The 18,005-nt window shown below is 41.6% G+C and overlaps 1 protein-coding gene across 4 annotated transcripts in view; it reads left to right on the top strand.

Moving 5' to 3' along the window:
• SLC12A8 (solute carrier family 12 member 8) overlaps positions 1-18,005 on the top strand; it is a 68,024-nt gene that overhangs the window by 8,655 nt on the left and 41,364 nt on the right. For all 4 annotated transcript variants that reach the window (XR_014171612.1, XM_081925050.1, XM_081925051.1 and 1 more), the window contains exons 2-5: positions 1,427-1,657; positions 2,810-2,956; positions 6,435-6,626; positions 9,325-9,556. Coding sequence is in view for 3 of the 4 variants with exons in the window: in XM_081925050.1 (XP_081781176.1) it covers positions 1,538-1,657; positions 2,810-2,956; positions 6,435-6,626; positions 9,325-9,556 (691 nt within the window). In the remaining variant the exon portion in view is untranslated. The remainder of the gene's footprint in view (positions 1-1,426; positions 1,658-2,809; positions 2,957-6,434; positions 6,627-9,324; positions 9,557-18,005) is intronic.

Here is an 18,005-nt window from a genome sequence, read left to right as displayed (position 1 = left end):
TGTGATTGTAATTGTGGGGCACCGGAATCGTTGCATCACATAATTTTTGACTGTGCTTTTCACTTACCGGCCAGGAGCAAGTTTCTTGCTCAATATCTTAAAGGAATTGCCGATGATACGATTGAAGCCAAACTGAGATATCTACTAATTGATGATGACCCCCTAAAATCACTCATGGTTGCCAGATTCCTGATCAGCGCCCTATCCCTAAAGAAGAGAAATGGTCTCCTGTGTGATTCAGATAACCCCTTTAAACCATGACCTATGTTTTAGGTGATATCACCATTGTTTTAAACCATGATCTATGTTTTAGGCAATATCACCATTGATATCCTTGATTAATTTATGAGCAGAGGGCGATGTATAGGTTACAAATTTATTGTAATGTATGATGGTGGTTTTTGCTTCTGTTTTGCTTCGGTTACTGTTTGTCTTTTGTAAGTTTTGGCAATTTTAAATTTGGAGGTTTAAGTATAATATGTTGGTATGGGAAACTGTCGTGTAACGGGCCAATGGCCGTAATAAAGATCAATCCAATCCAATCCATCTTGCCTCTACATCCTCTCATAGACATTGTGAGCACTATATTTCTCCCCTTTCTCCCGCCAACCAGCATGGGGAGGGATGAGACAAGAGTTGCCTGCCCAGAAAACCTTTCCTTTTCAGTTCTAGGTGCTTCTGATGTCAAAGTGCTGGCATTGTAAGGAGTTAGGGAAATCAAACAGCACACCTGGGAAAAGCAAAGCCAGGTCTAGTATTTGCATTGTCATCCTTGCTATGGTACGCAAGTTTTTTGCTACATTCTGATGTTATTATTCCAGCCCCCACCTACCCCGTGTCTTCTGCCTTGGTCAGACCCCACCTAGAGTCCTGTGTCCAGTTCTAGGCACCACAGTTTAAGAAGGATGTTGACAAGCTTGGAATGTGTGTAGAGGTAGGAGACCAAGATGATCAAGGGTCTGGAAACCAAGCCTTAAGATGAACAGTTGAGGGAGTTGCATATGTTTAGCCTGGATAAGAGGAGACTGAGATAGCCATCTTCAAATATCTAAAGGGATGTCACACAGAAGATGGAGGAAGCTTGTTTTCTCCTGCTCTGGAGGGTAGGAACCAAATCAATGGATTCAAGTTACAAGAAAGGAGATTCCAACTAAGCAACAGGAAGAACTTTCTGATAGTAAGAGCTGTTTGACAGTGAATCAGACTCCCGCGAGAGGTGGTGGGCTCTCCTTCCTTGGAGACTTTTAAGCAGAGGTAGGCTGGCCACCTGCCATGTATGATATAGTTGAGATTCCTGCATTGCAGGGGTTTGGACTAGAAGATCCTTAGATCCCTTCCAACTCTTCTGTTCTATGAATCTGTGATAAAACTCTTGTGCCTGCATCTGAAGGTGGTGGTAAGTTGTTCTGTCTTTTCTCTGAACTAGGTGAAGTACAGCAATGAAGCCTCTGCTGTGCATGCCTCAGCTGTGCAGAAACTCCCCTGAACATAATAGCTGACATTGAACTCTGTTCCTTGCCCCGTGGCTTCCATTATCATGGCATCACCCTCCAGCTACAGCTTTAATGTGAATGGAAGATTGTTTTTGCCCAGGGGCAACACCAGCATGAAGCATGATGGGCATGTGCAAGAACTTTTTCACGAAGAAGCACAACAGGTATGTTGCAAAAGCCCTGGTTCCCTACAGCTGAGTTCTGAATTCTGAAACATTGCAAGGTGGTGGGAGTAATGCTCTGAGAAGAGTCCAGATTTGTGTTCAGTTTACAGTGTTTATATCCATAGATCATTGATAATTAATCACTTTGTAGCAAGAGCCACAATTGCTACAAAGCATTGGAATAATCTCCAAATTAACGACCTTGATTATTGGTATCAAAAGCTGTGGCACATTGCCTTATTAGAGAAACTCGCACAAAAAGTGAGAATTGTCAGGGGACAAAGTACGCAGGAGAAGTTTGTGGTCCTTTGGCATGGCTTTATTGAGTATACAGGAGCTAGTTTACATGATTATGCCCTGCCTGCTGCATATTCTTGTTTGTGTTTACAGTAATAACTTTTGGTTTGGGTGGGAGTCAAGGGTAATGTGGAACCTGCAAGGAAGATGCTTGTTAATTAGAAAACGTCAATTTATTTGATCAATTCTTCCAGTTGTTTATGTAGATTATTTATTTATAAAAATCCTTAACCCTGTTTCATGTCTTGCGATTTGTTTTGCATAAATTGAAATAATTTCAGTGGGAAATGTGAAAATAAACCAACAAAAATTATTATTTAAAAACGTTACTACTGAGGCAAAAAGAGAGTGGTATTTGTGAAAACAGGACTTGATGGCAAGCAGTTTTTTGTTTTTGATTTCCTTTTTGATGGCAGGGGTGGGGGATAAGTGTCAGAACCTTTTGCCCTTACCTGCTGGCTCCATTCTTAAAAATTGGCACTGAATCTAGTTGCTGATAAGTAGGTCTTTGTAGGCTATAATCAACAGGGGATCTGGGTTTTGTCTGTAGTAGGGTGGGATTCAGGCAACATGATTACCCTTCATAAGATGAAGAGCTCTTATGAATCAAACCAAAGGCCCATCTCTTCTAGATACCTGTTGTCACAGTGACCAACCAGATGCCACAGTAGTGTGACTTATTTAGGATTCTCATTTCCGTACAATCAAGTGCCCTGGGGGCAAGAACGGGGCAAATTCTGTCATCCTTAAAGCATGCATTTTGCAGGTATTTTAGTACTGACCCTTTGTGCCTCTTTGTTGGTGCCCAGCAAGATGAAAAAGCAAACGTAACCTTTAAATCCTATTTTCATTCAGAGTTCTCCGACACACAACAGACCTTGGTGGAAGATACACCTTTTTGTTTGGGAACCAGTGCTCTTTGGCACTTGGGACGGAGTCTTTACCTCTTGTATGATCAATATCTTTGGAGTAGTTCTCTTTCTGAGGACAGGGTGGCTGGTGGTAAGTATGGGGAACTAAATGAGAAGCCATACAGCTGTTGATTTGTCTTGGAATTGGTTTTGACGTCCTTAAGGTATTGCATTTAAATTAGTACTGAAAGCCTGTGTGCTGGCGACCATTCTTTTGCCTTATGCATCTTTAGGTCTTTCCACCATCTCTTCTGTAATAGCTGCTGAATGCATATTCATCCGCATAGCCTCCATCACATATCCAACCTCCAGCTATGGTGTGTCTGTTTTTTAAGCAGCTTGCTGACACACAACACACACACACATATGCAAGCAAATGGGAGATATAACCGGAGCACTGGCAAACAGCCCAATCCAGCCCAGTTAAGACTATAATGAGAGCAAATAATTTTAAACCAGTCCGCTTTGGTGTCAAGTCAACATTTTGCCCTGCAGGCCAACCTGATTACATTCTCTGATCATGTGGAGAAATTTGCATAGTATTTGGTGCTCTCGGCCTCTGTTTGGACCACACTGTTGTAGGGATTGGTCCTTTTTAGTCACAAGTGGTAACAAGATGATTTGGCTAGAAGACCTTTTGATCCTTCCACCTCCTGATGAAATGTGGGAAGCTGTGATGGAGCAGAAAGTGGCTTATACTGACTGCAGCAGCAGCAGCAGTATACTATGCCTTTCACATGGCGCAAAAGCTATTCTTCTAGGTTGACAATCCTGTTATTATTACCAAATATTTAGCATGTGGTTCTACCTTGGCACAGCTGGGTGTTTAGGTGGCCAGAATGTATTTAGGTTGGCGCATCCCCAATCACTTTGCCCTGTGCTGTATTATGGTAGAAACAGGCACTGCTTGTGCAACATCCTGTTTTGATTTGAGGTACCCCCTCCATACCACTGGGTCTGGCTTTTTGCTGGTGCAGCAGTCATTCTGGTCCTCTTACAGCCTGCTCCAGATTGTTGGTTACTTCGAAGTAAGTTCTGCTGAAAGCACTTGGAGCTCATCTGAGTTCAACTGATTGCAGCAGGACTTGGTTCCAAGTAAGCTCCTTAGGACTACAGCTTGCAATCCCTGTTGGCATAGACCAGATTTAAATTTTATTTTATCAGCTCTTTAAAGCCCACAAAATTACTTGCTTAAAATATACTTGGGTTCCTATGGCTTTGTTAATTTCTCTCCCTTTATGTCAAAATAAAATAAAATAGTAGCTTAGGCTATTTACAGGGAAGCTGATCAAATATAAATGTTCAGGTAACACATGTTGCCATAGTTACACGTCCTCCCTCATGTTCCTCCAAGCTCTACTGAAAGAACATAGTGTAGTTTGAAGTGATGGTTGTAAGCAGCACTCCTTCTGCCCAGCTGGAACAAACACCCTCTTTCATTGTCCTTATACCAAATTTATTGAGTTTTTAAAATATGTTGATAACAGTTATACAGTTGTAGCTCAGCTCCCGAACGCCTTGGGAGTCGAACATTTCGGCTCCTGAACGATTGAAAACTGGAAGTGAGTGTTCCGGTTTTCAAACGTTCTTTTGGAAGCTGAACGTCCGAAGGGGCTTCCGCGGCTTCTGATTGGCTGTAGGAGCTTCCTGCAGCCAATCAGAAGCCTCGCTTTGGTTTCCGAATGTTTCGGAAGTCGAACGGACTTCCAGAACGGATTCCCTTCAACTTCCAAGGTACGACTATATTATGAACAGTTATGCATGAACTGAACTTTAAACTTAGAAGAGTGGAAACCCAGACCCACTGTGGCAATTATTTACCTGCTTAAAATCTTTCTCCTTTGCTAAAGCTCCTCGGTGGTGTAAAATCTCTACTGAGAGTGAATGCGTGTATGCATTGTGAAGATTGGATTTGGAAAGTGGATTAGATTAGAATTCAAAATTACCGGTAAATTGTTAAAATGGAGAATTGTTGGTGTTTTTTTTTAAAAAAAGAGACAGAGATCTTAAACAAATATTTACAAATTGCACAGCAAGAGGACCCACCCTGGGACCTGCTGGTGTGAAGGGCAGGTAATAAATTGAATAATAATGAAATAATAAAAGCCTACAGGCAACAAATGGCTAAGTGGTCCTTGAGCTGTTGATGGGGAACAAACTGTGGGTTTCATTGGCTGGAGATTTGCGTTGAGAGTGTCTTTTGTTTTTCCACCGGCATTACCCATGGACCTGTAGAAGCCTCCGGCTACCTTTTGCACCTTCTGTTCTCCTTGCACTATCACAAACTTACTAGTAGTGATGATCTGATCTGAGGGTCCATTCATTCATTTCTCATCAAAACTAGAAATTGGATGCTGCTGTTTCCTCAGAATCTTATTTCCTATCTCTCCCCGCGTGCTCCTCTAACTAGCTTGATATGTATCCAGAATGTTGTAGCCTACATGAAGTGCAGTTTCAGCTTGGAATCCTGCTGGTTTTGATGGCAGTTGCATCAGACCAAGGGGAACTGGAGCCAGGACTCAGCATGCAGACATCTGCTAGCATACAAGCCTCCCTACATAGCTATATTTTTTTCTAAAAGGAAAGCATTGTTCTAGCTTTGCATCAGTTGTTAAGCAAAATAAACAAAACAAAAGCACTATCAGTTTTGTGTATACTAAATATCTTCAAACTAGCCAGGACAGTGGGTGCTATTTGGAAACGCAGATGGCACAAGCATAGCCTAACATGTTCTGCACAAAGCAATAATTAGTAAGCAAGAGAACCTAAAAGCCACTGCCCTTCCTTGAGAAGTCATAGCAGGAAGGAACACAATGCCTGTGGGATAAGAGCAGCACACAGAGTGCTTTGAAGATGGCACGAAGGAAGCAAAATGCTGGAGTTTGTTCACAATGGGGATCTCTAAAGCTCAGAAGAAATGCTTAAGAGGTCACTTTTTTATTTAGCATCTGCATGCTGATAACATTTGAAGGCCTTCTGACTGGGTTCATATGCTAAAAGCTGTGAAAACAGAAGAATATAAGGCCTGGCTTCTGCTTTTTGTAAAGAGATGCATTAGAAATCCCCTTAATGTCGTAGTCCTGTCAGTTGTTATTTTATACGCATGTTTTTGTGAAAGATATGAGCACTGTTAGCCCATCTCAGAGCCTTGTGGTACCTTGTATTTCTTAGAAAATCATGTACAACATACCAGTCCTCCTACGTTGCTTTTTTTAGACATTGGAGTGATTTGCAGTAGAGTTGAGTTCAAGTGTTAAGTTCTAAGAAACCACATACCTTCTTCCTACTGCTTTCATGTAAACTTCCTAATGTTTTGACAGTGGTAAGCAAGACACTTTGGCTTAGATGCAGTACAAATGCATTGCATTCTTGTGTAGCAAGCAAAACAAAGGTAAGTGTGTGCCTTGAAATATTTTTGAAATGTAGACCTTCAAATCATACACACACACACACACCCATTTTTATACAACAACATCCAGCGGGTACCAAATTGCCTATATTTGGCTACTAAATCTATGCATCTCTTTCTTCTTTTAAATTTCAACCTTTTCTTTTTCCTCCCATTTCAGGGAAACACTGGTATTTTAATGGGCATGTTTTTGGTGTCCATTGTCATCCTGGTGGCCTTAGTAACGGTCTTGTCTGGCATTGGGGTTTGTGAACGCTGCAGCATTGGAAGTGGAGGAGTCTACTCAATGATTTCTACTGTCCTTGGAGGTCAAGTTGGGGGGACCATTGGCCTCCTCTATATTTTTGGTCAGGTAGGAATGCAACTTCTTGTTAAATAAATTATTTCGTGTGTGTGTGTGTGTGTGTGTGTGTGTCTCCAGTCACCTTTCCTTTTCTTTGCTTGAGGCAATGATATACAAACCCCATAGTTTATATTATGCTACTGAAGAAGATTTTTTAAATATTCAGTAGAAATTGTGCAATTGCAAAAATTATGAAAACTCTGTTATGTATCTGTAATGTTATGAATAGATTTGCAATTGCCTGTATTGGAACAGAAACGTGGCTAATGCTAGATCAAAGTTCTACACTGGGAATGCTTTTTAACGTAAATCCTGGGTGCCATTTGCTGTGCTGGAGAGCTAAACAAACACCTCAAAGGGAAATGTGGCTCCCAAGATTTGGGGGCTGCTGGGGAGGAATTTAGGTGGCTTAACATTTATTTCTTATTACTGCCGCACAGCAGATGAGTGTGCCACATTTGTTACTTGCTTGTGAGGTATTTTAAGGGCTTAGAACCAAATTTAGGCCAGGAGCACTTTGGAATTACCCAAGTATGACACTGATACCCAAGACAGCTGAAAATCAGTATAAAATAAATAAATCAAGCCCACTTTGTGACTCCAATCAAACTGCCCTGACCAGCTATATAAAGAAATGATTTTGTGTCATGATTATATGATTATAAAAATCATTCTTATTTTAATTCATTTGTGAGGTCTCCACAATAATAATGTTTAATAATTACATACTATTATATCATTCCTTCATTTATACATGTGATTGTGTTTTAGGTTGCCTTTCCCACTTTTCCACACTCTTACAGTTTCTGTTTAAGAAATACTTGACCAGCTTGCTACAAGCTTTTAAGATCTTTGGAATTATCCAGTTTGGCACTTGTGATTTGTTAATTTTAGTCCACAAAAGCCTCTGGGCAAGGAACCAGCTCGGGGAACATGGTGCCTATGAACTATATTCCATCAATGTGGACATCATTTTGAAGTAGAGATTCCTAAGGTGATGGCAATTTGTCTGTAGCTTGAGTCTTTTGACAGAAAAGGTCCATCCTGGCCTCATTCACTGAACTCATTCACTACATGACAGCAGTTATTATTTCTAGCTTTTAGAAGGTCCAAGTATAACTATTCAAACAAACCATAGATAACTTTAACCGCACTTTGTTGGTATGGATGATGGACAAGCTGTGGTTAAGGAAAAACCAAACTCCTCCCTGTAGCTGTACCAGAGGAGGAGAGAGATCAGGGAGCGGAGGAGGAGGCAAGCTTAGTGCTCACTGTGACTTGTTCTGACTCATTCATATCATGCAATCTTTAGTTTAGGGCAACCTCCCCCCTCTTGGTGCCCTCTAGATTGTTTTGGACTACGTCTCCAATCATTCCCAGCCAGCAGAGCCCAATGATCAGGGACGATGAGAGTTGTAGTCCAAAACATCTGGAGGGGGCATGTTGGGAGAAGGCTGGCTTAGGGTGATATTTGAATGAGGTCACTGAGTGATAACTATAAAAAATGAGCCAATGTAATAAATAGGTACTTATCATGGTTGGTATACAGCAGGCATAGGCAAACTTGGCCCGCCAGATGTTTTGGGACTACAACTCCCATCATCCATAGCTAACAGGACCAGTGGTCAGGGATGATGGGAATTTTAGTCCCAAAACATCTAGAGAGCCGAGTTTGCCAATAATAATAATAATAATAATTTATTATTTATTATTTATACCCCGCCCATCTGCCTGGGCGGCTTCCAACAGAATATTAAAGTACAATTGTCAAACATTCAAAGCTTCCCTAAACAGGGCTGCCTTCAGATGTCTTCTAAAAGTCTGGTAGTATGCCTGGTATAGAGGACACGCCAGTCAGGAAGCTAGAGAGGAACTTTATTGCCTCTCTCAAAAAGAGCAGAACAGCAAAAGGAAACTCCACTCAGATACAACTAAATCCAATGCCATCCAGTAACAAAATTATGTAACGATATATTTACACAGTATTTCAGGGCCGGCCCAATAGATGGTTGTGCCTGAGGCGGACCACAAAATGTGCCTGCCCCATCGGCAAGGGAAGAAGCAGGGAATGGAAACAAGGGCAAGGAAACAAATCAACATTACCCTACGGTTGAAGACTGGTGTAGAGCCCAGGAGACCCCAGAGGGCAGTCCCCCCATTTCATTGCTAGGGTTGGAAGGAGACCAGCAGCGCCTCCTATTTGCTGAGAGGCCACTGCCCCACCCACCTGTCAAATTTGGAATGGGAGGATCTGGCCTGTGGACCCAAAAAGGTTCCAAACCCCTGTTGAAGATAATCTTCTTTTAGCATTAACTCCCTTTCTTTGCAACTTCTTCCCCAATGTGGTTTTACTAGGCTTGTTCTGTTCTTGCTTCCTGGAAATTAGTGGAAATGTTTTTATTACAGCAGATATTAGAAGGTTGAGTCAGGTGGCTGCCTTAACTGGACCGGGCCATTTTCTATCGGCCATTATGCTGCTAAATACCACACTGTTTTTTTAATAACTGTAAGCTATATATTTTATTATTATTTATTTACAGAGTTTGTTTTATACCCATTTTATTGTTTGTTTGTTTTTCTGACATTTTAAGCTGCCACAAGGGTCCACTTGCAGGCCAAGAAAAAGAAATAAAATCTTCTGCGTCCTCCAGTTTATATGGCTTGTAACATACTATTTAGCAGTTTCGTAACTGGAAGTATTTTTCAGTGTGTTGCAGGTGCTATGTACATTACAGGATTTTCTGAAAGTATCTCTGAACTCCTGGGCTTCAGTAACATTTGGGCCATAAGGGGCATCTCACTTGCTGTGCTGCTGGGTTTGCTTGGAATTAACCTTGCCGGTGTGAAATGGATAATCCGTCTCCAGCTGCTGCTTCTCTTCCTACTGGCTGTTTCCACACTGGATTTTGTCATTGGATCTTTCACACACCTGGATCCAGGTAAATTTGGTATTGTTTATTTATCTACTTACCTATTGGACATGCAGTGGTACCTTGGTTCTTGAATGTAATCTGTTCCAGAAGTCCTTTTGACTTCCGAAACGTTCAAAAACCAAGGTGCAGCTTCCGATTGGTGCAGGCGCCCCGGAAACAATAGCCAACAGCCATATCGGCCGTTTGGCTTCTGAAAAACGTTTGAAAACCAGAACACTTACTTCTGGTTTTTGAACATTTTTTGGAAGCCGGAAAACTCTTACTTCCGGGTTTTCGGCATTCGGGAGCCGAAATGTTCGAGTTATGTTAGATCTAACTTCTCCAAGGCGTTCGAAAACCAAGTTTCCACTGTACAGTGGTACCTTGGGTTACATACGCTTCAGGTTACATACGCTTCAGACTCCACTAACCCAGAAATATTACCTCGGGTTAAGAACTTTGCTTCAGGATGAGAACAGAAATTGTGCAGCGGTGGTGCAGCAGCAGCGGGAGCCCCATTAGCTAAAGTGGTGCTTCAGGTTAAGAACAGTTTCAGGTTATCAATGGACCTCCAGAACGAATTAAGTTCTTAACCTGAGGTACCACTGTATTTATTACCCACCCTTGATCAAAGGTTCTAGGGTGTGCTCCATCATAATAAAAATCAGTTAAAATATGATACATAAATAATGGCTCACTAAAAGAACAGTACAACCAGTAAAATCATGAACAGAGGATGAACCGTGATCAAATGTTTCCAAAATTTGTTTGGAAAACGGTGCACTTTTGCAGGTCTTCTTAATTTCTCTGAAGTTGCAGCTAGATGCACAAGAGGCAGGCTGGGGGTCAGAAAATGTATCAAGAAGTCCCTCACATGCTGTCATACAGCTGCATCCCTGAGGGACCATTTTCCTTAATGGCTTAGAACTTCCACCACCATGAGGAGACCTCAAGCAATGGACTTTTCCTCCCAGTTGCTAGGCCCCTTTACAGCTGTTTGAGGGAGTTTCATGGAATTCTATGTTTATTAGTTGCTGTGTCCATGAGTTTCGTATTTTTACCTAAAAACCCCTTATGTTTAAAGATCTTCACCTCTTTGCTACTTCAAATGCATTTTGACTTGCATATATCTATTGCCTGACCAATCCCATAAAACTACCCAAGATAGCTAATGTAGCTAGTATTGCTCATCATGTTGCTTATAGTAGCCTATTAAGAACGGGAGAACCTTCCCATTTGTGCAGTTGAAGTTTGTTTTTATTTTACCATGAAATTGGCTACGTAAAGCAAAGTAGAATAATACTTAATCACCATTACATCTTTTAAAGAGATGCATGCTGTGAACGATGGCACAAATAAGAATCTTTAGTGTGATTTGTTCTTGATCACGCTGTTAAATTTAAGTACATAAAATTATATGTAGTTGCACAACTAAACAGAAGGTGTCACTTTAGATTCATTTTTTGTTATCCCGCTGCTTGCTTGCTTTCTTTCTTTCTTTCTTTCTTTCTTTCTTTCTTTCTTTCTTTCTTTCTTTCTTTCTTTGGTGTAGCTTTCATTTGTAAAATCTGCATTGAAGTTAAAGGTTGGAGACCAGCACAGGAAAACGATTCACTTTGCAAAGGTCCTAACATTTTTGCAGTCGTGTTTAATGAGTCCAAATTATAAGAACAGGTGTGAGTTTTGCAATTACCTGACAGTTTGGGTGAAAGGCTGCTGGGGTTGGTGATTGCTGAAGCTCTGATTCTGCACATATTTTCGGTAAGCCTTATTGTACACAGTTGGACTTAGGTGAAATATAAATGCAATCATAAATAAATAAACTTTTATATCCTCAAAGGAGCAAAATACATAGTTCCCCTCCTCTCTGCGTAATCATCACAAGTCAAAATAGTATCTGAACATGTTCACAGCACCTGGCCTTTCGTTTTTAAATAAATCATCATTTCTCACACATGTCAGATTAGGGTTAGGGTTTCTGATAGGAAAGAGACCCATTTCTCGGTTAAAATGTCAGCATGTGCTGCTGAGGTAAGAGATGGAAGAATTAGCATGTTATGCATGGCACACAAAATAATAAAATATCTCACTTGTTCTACTTTTTCAGAAATGTAGCTCTCTGTAGTTTCCAGTGCTTTTTTTGTATGCGAGTCCCTCCCTCCTTTTAATTACTCATATAAACTTTACTTGGAATGTCTTGCATTACTGCAGATGTCCTCTGTGTGGTATCTGAGCTCTGAATAAACTGGGCATTAAAAAGATTGTGCTCAGAATGTGTGTTTGAAAAGTGGCAGCATTCTTAAGAAGTGTGTGTGTGTGTGTGTGTGTGTAAGGGTGGATATGCATTCCCCTCTGAGCCTCATGAATTTCAAAGGCACTTAATAAATCAACATAGATTTTTTAAAAGAGTTCTTTTCTAACAAAGACAAATGGTCAATAAATGCTAAAAATAACATTAGCTACTGCAGCTGTGCAAGCGATTGCTGTCTAGCCTCAATACTATTTGCATGTAGCATCTTGCCCCCCCCCCCAATAATTATTCTGAGCTTTTAATACATTATTAGTAGTTTGCTGCTGTCGTACTTTAAGCAAGTCCATATGGAAACTTCTCCCAGGAGCTTTGATGTGATTTAGAATGCAGTCAGATAATTGAGAATTTTATATAGGGATCTAATGGGAATGATAATCAATGTGAGGATGCAAAACAATGGAATCTGATACTGACATTTTTTAGAATATGGGTGTGTTCTAACCATTCAAGTTTCAGTTAAGTGATACAGCACATCTACAAAATCATTTGTTTTGCTGCATCATGGTCTCTCCACTTGTAACTAGAACATTTAATTTACAAATATCAGCCTCCTTGGGAAATACTAGTAAGTATTAACTATGCTGCTCTTAAAAATATAAAACCAATACTAATTAGGCTTTTAAAAGAGCTTTCACCAAGCTCTTAGGGTGTCACAGAAAGACAAAACATGTTTTAACACATATTAGAATTACTCATCACTATCATCTTACTTTAAAAGATCTCCCCTTTTAAACTTTCTAGGGGGAAAAAACCTCACATCCAGACTTGTGTACACCCTCCTTTTGGTTCTCAAATGAATTCTACTACGTGATTATGCTTGGGTGGAGTTTCCTTGCTGTATCACTCCCATTTCCTCAACTGCACACACACACATACACACCAATATTATCCCAGTGTTCAGTCACTTCCTTCCCCTTGTTGCTTTTATTTTTAGAATTTCAAGGCAGAGACACATTTTTACATTTAGAGGGTTTTATCAGATGGGGTTCCCATCTTCCTGTATAAGTTCTTCCCTAAAATAATCTCTCTACATTGTATAATCCTGGAAGTAAAGAACTCCTGTTTGATTTTGTTGCTAGGTCACATTAAAACAGCTGCATCTTTTCCACAGAGCGTAAAGTTCTGGTGTCTTTGTGGGTCTTTCTGGACAGTATATTTCATTTCACCCCCATTCCCCCAGGATTGTCATTTGGAAGAGGAGATCAGTAGCAGACCTCAAATGTATGCATTTTCTGCTCTTCTTCCTTGAATAAGAGGAGAAATGAGTAATTTACCAGGGAGATATTAGGCCCTACAAGATTAAACTTTCTAAAGAGTGAGCTTTGTCTCCAAGGATTTTGGGGGTAGGGGATTGAATGTAGTAATTCTCAGTTCAGTCACTTTTCCTTGCAGTGGGGTCAGGATGGGAGCTTGAGGCCTATTCATAGTCACCATCCTAAGTGGGAAAATATTGTCTGAACAAGTAGATTTTGGTAGATAGCTAGCTGATAAACATTAGCTTGTTAAATGTGAAATGGCATACATTATTCTTAGTGTCTGTGCTGTTGTCTTGAGGAGATCTCTGTTGCTATTGAAGGGCACACATATTAGCAGCTTTTTACATTATTTTATCCCTAAGGATGTTCTGGTTTTGCAGAACTGGGAGTGGTACAATGGGATGATTCCTGAAAATGAATCAGAAGGCCTTGCATTTCTGTCCAATTCACAGGGAGGAGTAGGCAATGCCAATCACGTAAATCCCAGAGTTCTTCAAGTGGAAGATATGACCTACAACAATCGCCACCAGCAGCAAAAACATAACCCATCCACAAACTCAGACTTATAAAACAATTTTAACCACTTATCTGTGCAGGTGATGGTAGGGTTAGGAGTAGTGGAGGCTTATTTCCACTAGGTTCTGCTGGTGAGTGGGTCTCCACCACCACAGCTCTCCCCTTTGCCTACCAACAGCATGGACTATTGACAGGATATTGCTTATGGTGTTCCCACCGGCTGTAGCCTCAAAAAAGGAGTGGCAGTTGGGTAGAGATGGGCTGGCCATGGGTCTGCTACAACCTAAGCCAGCGAGTGTCCTGATCTGTACCTTTCTACTGCAACAGCCTGAAGCTCACACAGCAAAAATGTCGTAGAATCACCTCCCCGAGCTTTTCTAACTTTTCACGTTGGTGACACACTTTGTAGACATGCATCATTTCACGACACAGTACTGGCAAACTGGAGGTTAAATTAACCCCTTCCAAGCCCCAGAAGGAGCGAGGGGAGGATTTGCATGGCACACCTACACACTGCAGCCGACACACTAATGTGTCACAACACACGGTTTGGAAAGCTCTGCCCGTCCCCGCTTTGCCTTGGCTGTCATGAACAGTAGGGTTTCAAACGTGGTGGTCCTTTCATTCCATTCAGCCCCCCCCCCCCGTTCCCTAGCCGTGAGATAGGATTGCTCCCTAAATGCCCTTCTGGAACATATCAGTGCAAATGTATGTAGGGCATTCATTTTAACGGTGCTCAGATTCAGCTGTTTGGAGGTTATGCTTGAAAAGGAAGACAGATAAAAAGAGGGGAAACTTCAGAGGAGAACAATCATAGCTTAATTTGAGACAGAGTTCCTCACAATCCTAGGCACATGTGAAAAAGTGGATTTTTCTGAGGTTAAAAAAACTTTTGGGACAAAGTGCAAGCTGACAGAGAGGGACCAGATGCAAAGAAAGCCAGATCTCTTCTTCCTAGAAGAGAGAACTGTGATCAAAGCAACTTTCTTTGCGCCTGGATACGAGCTGCACATTCTCCTTTCTATCAAATTGGACACAACTATTTGTATCTGTTCATTGTAAGCCAGGAGTTGAGAACCAGTGGTTCCAAGTCCAGTCATACCCAGCCCACATAGCCCAGTTGTAGGGCAGAAATATCTGAAGGGCCACAGGGTTTCCCACCAATGTATTAGATACTCATTTTTTAAGGAAAAGCATGTAGTTTCCTTCCCCCGTAATTCTTTTGCTTCCCAGCACCTGAAAGCCAGAGCTAGATCTAACTTCTCCATTGTGAGATAGGTCGTACAAGAATCTATATTGCATTATACACTAAGGAAGGGGTGGGGAACCTTCGTCAGCCAGAGTCACATTCCAGTGGCCATTTGCCCAGTGGTGGGCAGGACCAGGAGCAAAATTGGATGCGGCAAGCAATGTAAATTCACTCACGCGACCCTCTCCATCTTCCACCTAGGCAAGCAAAAAGCATTGGCAAATACATTCTATCCAGGCAAAAACAGTCGAGAAGGATGCAGATCTGGGGCTGTAAGCAGGGGCAGCCAGGTGAGGCGAGGCCATTTGCTTCAGGTGGCGGATCCGACCACCCCACCCCTGCCGGTGTGCTGCTTCCAGGCCTACCGGGGCTTCACCGAGGCCACCAGCACAGCCCTGTTGCCCTTGGTGCTGTGCTGCAGTGTGACAGATGTTGTGGTGGCAGGTACAGTTGTGGTGATGGGGCTGGCAGGGGGCATATGTGGTAGTGGCAGGACGTTTTCCCTACAGCGACACAACGTCTCTGGTTGGCCCTGGGGTAAGGCATGTGGTCTGTGGAGAGTTAGGTGCTAGAGTAGGCACATAGGTCACTTACTCGCAGTCTCCCTCACTATGGTGAGATGAATTGTATTTCTATTTAAGTTATATACCGTATTTTTCGCTCTATAACATGCACCCAACCATAACACGCACATAGTTTTTAGAGGAGGAAAACAAGAAAAAAAATATTCTAAACGAAACAGTGGATGTATGATTTTTGTGGTTCATGCTGTGGCCACAGACATGTGATCTGATGGTGAGTTTGGGGTAGCCCAATGCAAAAATCCTGAGGCTCCATGTGGATCCGTGCTTTGTAACCATGTTTTTGCACCACTGTGGCCCCAGGCAACGTGATTTTTTTGGTGCAAGCTGTAGCCATGGACATGCTATGTGATCTGATGGTGAATTTGGGGTGACCCAGTGCAAAAATCCTAAGGATCCATGTGGATCCGTGCTTTGTAACCAGGCTCTCTGTCCCTCTCTTCTCCCCACTCAGTGGCTCTTCTCCCGCTTTGCTGTTTCAAAGCAAGCAAAGCGAGCCATGGAGGAGGGAAGGAAGGGGAACCATGGATCCTCTGCTCACAACTGCAGCAGATCCCCCCACCATCCGTAGGCATTCGCCCCATAACACGCACAGACATTTCCCCTTACTTTCTAGGAGGAAAAAAGTGAATGTTATGGAGCAAAAAATACAGTAATTTAAACATTAGCATCTATCCGTAGAAAGCCTCACATGCAAACTTATGCAAATCATTTTATCCTCTCTCCCTTTCTTTTGCAATGGAAACCCCTGCTTTGAAAACCCAAACCCTTTGCTGTGGGTAATGGGAGTGGGCAGAAGACTAGATTTCTTTTCCATCTTATATTAGTGTGCTTGCATCATGCGAGATAAAAGCCTAGTGGGATATGTAGTATTCTTTCATATTCACACTTTGGGAAGGTGAAAGGGTTCCAATTCCCAATGGGTCATAAGGGACTAATTGCAAAATTTCAAGAAGCTTGGCATTTCTAATTAGGACCTGTGTACATACCCAAAAGGAAGCGTGTTCTTTAAACCAAGTACAGAACCAAGCCCCAAAAATCCTGTAGGCAGCCCTGCAATTCATTTTCAAGGACTCTTAGTAAAGTACCAAAATAGAAATAAAGAAGTTAAGAGTCCTTCCTAATAATATTCCCTAGTTTTCATTATCCTAGCATTTCTCTGTAATTCTTTTGGGCTGTGATTCCTTCCACTCTGCACAGAGGCATCCATTTTCCTGTTTGTCAATTATTTTTTAGGAATCCTATTAAAACAAAGCTATGTAAGGATGTAAATAAAAAATGTAGGTGGCTTTTTTAATCCTTCTAGACAAAATCTGTTAATAATTTTCAATATTTAGTTGTTGCTGGGTATTGTTTTGTTTCACAAGAAAGATTTAAGAAGAAACTGATGTTGCAGGCATTTTGTTTTTAAGCAAAAAAGTTTCTCTTTGTGTTTCTTGCTAGGACTTTTAATTGGATATTTATATATCTGATAAAGTTAGGACAGGAACATCTGGTTTGTTTTATGTTCCGTGATTATACCAAATTGGTAACCATTTGCCATACATGGTAATGCTAAAGATGCTATTTTTATCTTATCCCCTTTTTCTTTGTACTGGATAAAGTTGAGAATCAGCAAACATCATTAACAAAGGAATCTAGGCAAGTGGATGCTCAGAAGCACTAGTGCAGATGGTGAATGTATTTTGGGAAATTTATAACCTTGCACAAGCCAAAACAACAGTAAGCAAGCAAGCAAGCAAGCAAGCAAACAAACAAACAAACCCATTCAGCCATTCCTTCACACTTTCATCTGGTTTTTTCTGTTCTTCTGCAGTTGGTTTACTTAGCATGTCCATCTTCTGTTTCCTTGTTCACTGATGCAGAAATATATGTAATTTTCAATGTCTTTTACACTGCAGGATATACGTGTGTGTCTCAGCCATCAACAGATATTTACAAATCAATTTCCTTCCCTGTGTGTTCCTTTTCAAAATTAATGAATTTCCAGGGGGGTAGCCCTATTGGTCTTGTGCTGCAAAAGTTATTGGAGTAGCTAATGGCTACTGTTGTGGCAATCCTAACCATGTCTACTCAAAAGATAGTTCCATTGAATTCAGTAGGGCTTATTCCCAGGTAGGTGTGTGGGGTTTTAGGGAAGGGGTAGTACCTTTGATGGGGGACACATCGTGCACCTTCTGGGGGTAGTTTGTCCACCTTTGGTCCCCACCCTGCACTCAACTCTCACCTGTGGCTCCTAGAAGCTGTCAGCATGTGACAATGGCCACACCCCAGGAACGGCTTCGACTGGCTTGCTGAACCAGGTGAGGGTACCCTATGGGTCTCAAAACCTTGGTGAGTCAGTCATTTCCCCTGCATGTGATGACAAGCTCTGGCAGATTGAGTGGATGAGACCAATAGTAGGTCGAACGGTCAAGAAGGTGGTTTCTGCATGTTCTGTAGAGGGAAGTGAGGGTCAGATGGGGGTTGTCAACCTGGGAAGCTAGCCCATCTAGGAAAAGGAAAACTCTGATCCTAAACCTACTCTGCCTTGCGGGATATCTTTGAGAGAAGAAAAGGCTAA

The sequence above is a fragment of the Podarcis melisellensis genome (genome assembly GCF_964234715.1).
Source record: "Podarcis melisellensis genome assembly, chromosome: 1".
Taxonomy (NCBI): domain Eukaryota; kingdom Metazoa; phylum Chordata; class Lepidosauria; order Squamata; family Lacertidae; genus Podarcis; species Podarcis melisellensis.
Note: the sequence above shows the minus strand (reverse complement) of the source record. Positions and strands in the feature narration are given on the sequence as shown.